Source organism: Grammomys surdaster, unplaced genomic scaffold (assembly GCF_004785775.1).
Source record: "Grammomys surdaster isolate TR1022 unplaced genomic scaffold, NIH_TR_1.0 130, whole genome shotgun sequence".
In the NCBI taxonomy this organism is placed as follows: Eukaryota; Metazoa; Chordata; class Mammalia; order Rodentia; family Muridae; genus Grammomys; species Grammomys surdaster.
The window spans coordinates 19379858-19386033 of NW_021604588.1; the positions used below are offsets into that span (position 1 = coordinate 19379858).

The window sequence follows — 6176 nt, forward strand, 5'->3', positions numbered from 1 at the left end:
GGAGGGTCTGAGGGGAGAGGACGTGCTCACCTGCAGTGGCCTCAGGGGACCCAGCAGACAGGCTAGAGCCTGGATCAGGAGCAAGGACTAAGTCAGGCTACGCTTGCCACAACCCCAAGCAGAGAGAGCAGATCCGATCTTTGACAGATCCTCTTTGTCTTTTCCACTGGTTCTTTATGGGAGTGCACTGCACTTAGGAATCAGGGTCCTTTGGTGTTTTCCTTCCAACATGCTGCTTTGACTATTTTTATGGAGTTAAAAAAATTTAAACACCATTCTAAACACTGAGAAAGAACAAGTTCTTCACCACTTTATAAAAAAGGTACCTTTGGAAGAAGAACAAGCCCTGTAGGTCTCCACGCTTCTGTACCAGCAATCTGAAGTCAGGTAGACATTGTTTTCACGGTGGCACTCAGGACTAAATTTGACCATCACTTAGCAATTTCCAGAGATGCATTAAATTGGCCTCATGGTTTTCCCTTTTTTTTTTTATTAAGGCTGAATTTCTGCAGGTTGATGTCCCACACATCTATGTGACCAGATGTGTTAGAGCAGCATCAGACCTCTGGCCTCAGTTCAGCTTACCCACAGAGTTAAATTAACTTGTTGCACTCACTGAAAAGCCAGAGCTGAGTGTGTAGAGTCACACAGTGTCACCTGACACCTGCTCAGCAGCCCCCACAGGCTCCAGGTGGCCACCCCACCTATTGTGAAATTAAAACTTAGATCTTTAAGACTCTGACCAGATGTTTTCTTTATATTTTTTCTGCTTTTCATTGCATCTATCCTAGTCTTTTTCACAATCTCATAAATGATACGTCTTGTGTAGCAATTCCAGCAGGAAATCGGGTTAGCCAGGAAATCCCATTAGCCAGGAAACTGTCCTGGGGATCAGTTGTTGCCATTCAAGCTACAGGTTGTGCCAGGCCTTTTCTGTCACGTTAGGTGTGAGTTTCTTACTCTCATGGGCATCGGACCTACAGAGGCTTACACTTTACCCATGAGGTATGCTTCCAGCCCCTTGACCTCTGATTCAATTAGCCAGTAATTCATATAATCACTGATTATTGTAATACCCTAATCCTGTGGAGTGGAGTGAGCTTCAGAAGTGGTGATCACTGTCTCTCTTGTCCTGAAGCCCTGAAGATAGAGAATGCAGAAATGCTGGCTAAATGGTTTAATGACTAGTTGATCGCACTGTAGTAAATAAGAGGAGGTTAGTCTTTTTAAAGTGCGTGGGAAGCACTTCGCCTGATTCTTCAAGGCAGGGAGATAAACCCACTTCCAGTTCCTGAATGCCAGGTAGTGTGCCATTGACTCTACACTGATATTTCTTATTCACTAGGAAGTACATACCAAACGGCACATACAAATGTGTGGACACAGTTTAAAGAGCAGTAACAAATTCCACCTGTGCAACCCACCCACACGAGTGCTAGGAGAGTGCTACGTCGGGAGCCCCTTGAGTGCTTGTTATTGTCATTGTCAGTGCTTGGGTATTCTCCTATTCCTTTAGGAGGCTCTCTGAGGAGAAGGACAGAGTCCTAGCTTTTTTGTGGTGGTAGAAAGGTACAAGCCAGAGAAGTTGCTATTGTCATCCTCAGTCAGGGAGGAAAAACCTCAGTGGATGTGGAATACAGATAGCAGAGCTGAGGTAAGGAGGGCCTTCTGACTCGTGTTAAGTGGCCCATTTCAACCTATGTCCATGTTCCAGAACAGAGACACCCCAGACTCAGGGACTGAGGTGGGCCACCACAGGCATCATGTGGGTCTCTAAAGAGAGAGACCTTTGTCCCTCAGATCTCAGGAAAGACTGCCATGAGCTCTGCAGTGTTCTTCTGTGTTGTTTCTGTGTTACCTGCTTCTGTAGCCATGAAAACACGGGCCTGGAAGGAGAAGGGGGGAAGTGTTCAGGGGCGTGGCAGACTGAATATAAGGGAGGAGAGAAGCAAGACTATTCCAGGTTTGGAGAGAGGTGCCTGAGGGCCTGAGTTCAGAATGCTAGCTCTAGTGTTAAAGCTCAATGCTCCAATGTAACCCCCTATGCTAGACACAGACAGAGGAGCCCACGGTATCGCTGGCCTGGGGTCTACATAGCCACTGAGCTCCAGGCTAAGAGAAAGATGCTGGCTCACAAAGTCAAATAGAGAATGCTAGAGGAAGACCATCCAAGTCAGCCTCTGACCTCTGAGGCATGCACACATAAGTGTACACTAATTCATAGGAATTTAGGGAACAACCAGTTATGTTTTGGGTTTGTTTGGTTCAGTTTTATTACGTTCGGGATCTGGGGCAAAAGTAAGATATTGCAGGATAAATTCTATTTTTACCACAGCCCGTGATGCAGCAATGAAAACCCACTCAGGTTTGGAGTTCCTCCTGGTTTGCCAAGCCTTCTTCATATACATGAGCTTATCTGAGCTGTGCCTTTTATATGAGGTAGGCAGTAGATTCTGTAGGATGCCTGTGTGATGGATGAGAAAACAGGGCTCAGGCTTCTCAACCTTGAGCAGATCTTCACTTGTGGGCTGTCGTGTTCTCATTTCAGGAATTGTGGGTGAAAATGCCCAGCCAATCCTAGAGAGCAACATCGGGAACCGCATGCTTCAGAGTATGGGATGGACACCCGGGTCAGGCCTTGGACGAGATGGCAGAGGGATCTCGGAGCCAGTTCAAGCCATTCAGAGGCCGAAAGGGTTAGGACTTGGATTTCCTCTACCAAAAAGCACTCCTACCAGCCCTGCCCCTGCATCAGGAAAACCTGCCTGAGCAGAAAGGCAGAGAAGAGAGCCTGCAGCTTCTGTTGCCGTGCCCCATTGTTATAACATGATCATAGAGCTTACTTGGTTGAAGCTGACCTTGGCGTTGCCTCCAGCAAGCTCCTAGGCTGCTTAGCATCCTGCCACAGTGATAGAAATGGGATTCCGTCACAACTCACGGTGCTGAAGTACGAACCTCACTGTTTTACGTTTCCTCGGTTTCCAGCAGTTTCTAGACATGAACAGTTGGTCTCTTATTTATTTTGATCCTAGACATCAGTTCTTTCTGCTGTCTTGTTCAGTCCATGCGTGTGTGTGATGCTGGGACAGTCGAGCATACCCACTGGGTCAGGTCGGAAAGGATCACATTCTCATCATGCCTACACTAAGTAGTTCTGTCCTTCCCCCTCCCCACAGGTTCCCTTCCCCACATGCAGGGGTCGTAAGCACATCTTCGAAGGCTTGGTAAGCTCACATTCCTTTGCTTCAGCTCTGATGAGGGTTTGTAACAATGATGCCCATTACTTTTTTCAACAGTGTAGCATAAATTCACAGTGGACAGATAGCAATCAGTGTTCCCTCTGACAAGAGCTAACGTCACTGTTGCTGCTGTCATCGTCATCATCATTGTCGTCATCACAGGAGCACTGTCAGCGTCACTCCAGTGTAGAGCTTATACACTTTACCTCAGTTAGGACACAAAGTCATTCCTAAAGGAAAACGTATTTGTAAATCATCCTGATTGAACTGTAAACCCTCCCCTCCAGATGTCTACCTCTTCCCAAAGCCTGGGGTTTAAGGATCAGCTCCAAGATGAAGAAGAGTGGCTGGCTCAAGGTTTAGTCACTGAGGTAAATTATTAAACTCTTGAGTCAGTTTATTTGAAGATTTAAATAGCTTTTCCCAAAACTGAGATGTCTGGTAGTGGCCTAATCCACTTACCAAGAACAGGAGAAACTGAGGGGACCCGTCACTCTCAGACTAAAACACTTTAAAATGAAGCGAAACACTATGTTCCTTTCATTCCATTTCTAAGTCATTGTCTTCATAATGTCAGAAAATTTAAGTTGTTCTTTTCAGAAAATACTGATTTATTATAATCTTCATTAAAAACCCTGATAATTATTATCACTTACAATGGCCTCCTTTATTCAGAAAAGGTTGTGATAATCCGTACTTGTATGTCCTTGGACAAAGCAGTATAAACTTCAATTTTGTAAACTGAAAAAATTTTTAAAATATTTAAGGCAAGAGAAAAGCTTTAAGTAGATTAACAGACCTTTTCTATGTGGTCCTTTATAAAAATGCAGCCTCTGCAGCCTGACAGATGTCTGCATTTCTGCTAGGAACTGTCTTCCCTGGAAGTGTCCGTGGTAAAAAGTGGGCCGTCTAGGACACAGCTGGACAGCCGTTTGTGCCTCTCGGAACACTGTGTTGGGGAAAGCATTGCTGCTGGAACAAGCTCCTCTTTAGCAAACTGCCATTTTTTCATAGCTGTCTTTCTAAATGCTTACTGTATTCATGTAGGCAGGAAGATGGAAGAGACTGGACTCAAGGGTCTGTTCCAAACTTGTGTGCTCGTCTTTGAATTTTATTTCTTGATGGTCTTGTAAAGCCCTAGGAGAGGACTTTTAAAGACTCAATTTCAAGCCAGTGAGAAACAGTGAGGCCACTGCACGCTTGGCTGCAGGCTCCAGAGGAAGTGGCATCCTAGAGGATGTACAGGAGCAGCCCATGTGCTGAGCAGTGGGGCTCCGGAACTGCTCTCTCTGAGCACTTTCCATCACTGCCCTCTAGACAGTGTGAACCCTCTGCTGTGGCTTCTGCAGCAAGGTACTCACAAGCTGCTGTGACACCTGAGTTCTACTTTCACACAAGAAAACTTTTGACTCACGGGTGACTGGGGACAGTTCTTATTCTACTAGTGTTTATCTGTTCAGAGTGGATGACCAGCACTTACAGGGGAACCAGTAGTCCCCAGCCCACTGCCAGCTGCCCACAGGCATCCTTCAACATTCAATCAAGTCCTTGTAAAGAACAGCAAGATACAGTGCTCTGGTATGCCTGACCATAGCTGAGAAGTAAACACAATTAAAATCGGAAACTTTCATGTGAATCAAATGTCTGCTTGGGACATGAATCCCACTGGTTTACATTTAATAGAGATTAATAAATCGTTGCCAGTTCAAATCAGTTCCTGGAGCCCACATCAGTGGAGTTCATGATCTTAAATGTTTATCATAGTCTTAAGAGATGTCCCCTGCATCCTTGTGAGTCCACCCTGCTGTTCTGCAAGCTAGTCAGTTAGAGTCTCTACCCATCCCATTCATTCCCTACCATGGCCAAAGAATCTAAGCATATCTGTGTTTGCAGTGTGACTCCACATTGTGTGTCTCTGTTGTTGATCAGGTGTGGGCTGCAGTTATTTCCTCCCTTCTTCCTTGCCTAAATAAAATGTCTAAGGCTCAGTTCCCCTTAAAATTTGTTTTTCTTTTGTTTTTAAATGATCTAGTGAATTTAAAAGTGGCCAGCTATGTTAACACCCACCTATATTCCCAGAAGTTGGGAGATTGAGGCAGGATTGCTATGAGTCCAAAGCCAACCTCGACTATGTAGTGAATTCCAGGACAGACAGGGGTATATAATGATACTCTGTCTCAAAAATAAATATCAATGGAAAGCCATTGCTAAGTGTAACTTATCCGTAAATTGGGCACCATGTTTAAACACAGTTGTTTGGGACTCCTGTCTATAGTGATTAAGCAGACGAAAATGTGAGACGGCAGGGTTAAATGAGCATGTTTGATTATGTGTACACATGGTTGCATTGCAGCCCATGTTTGTTTGCAGTGTACAGACATGATTGAGAAGTTCTGCCCTTCATTCATGTTCAACATTTCAAATTGGTATTCAGTGCATTTCATTTTGAGCAGATGTTTCATAAGCGAGTAATCGTTGAAAAACTTTTAAAAACATTTTAACTTGTATTTTGTCTTTCAGAAAGAGAAATGATTTACATTAGTACTGTAAAATGAAGTTGTTAGCAAGGAATACTTTGATTTTTTTTTCTTTTTTTTTTTGTAGAAAATTTATTGGTTCAACAAAGAAGTGAAAGAATAAAGTATAGTGAGAACATTATTTCTGATGCTGTTGTTGGTGTGTTTCCGTCTTAACCCTCTGTTAGTTCCTCTCCGTGTTTGTCCTGTTTGCCGGTGATGGGGATTGAATCTAAGGCCTCTGTCCAGACAATCACTCTCCTGTACACCATGTCTCTACACTTTGTCTCCTAACTTCAGAGTCATGAAAACTTGGGATGAAAACACTGTTAAATATTCTCTGGGTGGTAGAGTACTTACATAGCCTGCATGAGGCTCTGTGTGTGACCCACTGTAATGACAGCCAGTTAACATTTAATAG

At 44.2% G+C, this 6176-nt stretch overlaps 1 protein-coding gene across 5 annotated transcripts in view; it reads left to right on the forward strand.

Moving 5' to 3' along the window:
- Positions 1–5654, forward strand: part of Gpatch2 (G-patch domain containing 2) — a 135368-nt gene extending 129714 nt beyond the window's left edge. For 2 of the 5 annotated variants that reach the window (XM_028757848.1, XM_028757841.1), the window contains one exon: positions 2549–3896. In XM_028757848.1, the coding sequence (XP_028613681.1) occupies positions 2549–2769 (221 nt within the window). In that variant the 3' untranslated portion in view covers positions 2770–3896. Of the gene's footprint in view, positions 1–2548 lie in introns of all 5 variants that reach the window. The other 3 variants (XR_003710091.1, XM_028757832.1, XM_028757870.1) reach the window with 3 other exon arrangements.
- The last annotated feature ends 522 nt before the right edge of the window (positions 5655–6176 follow it).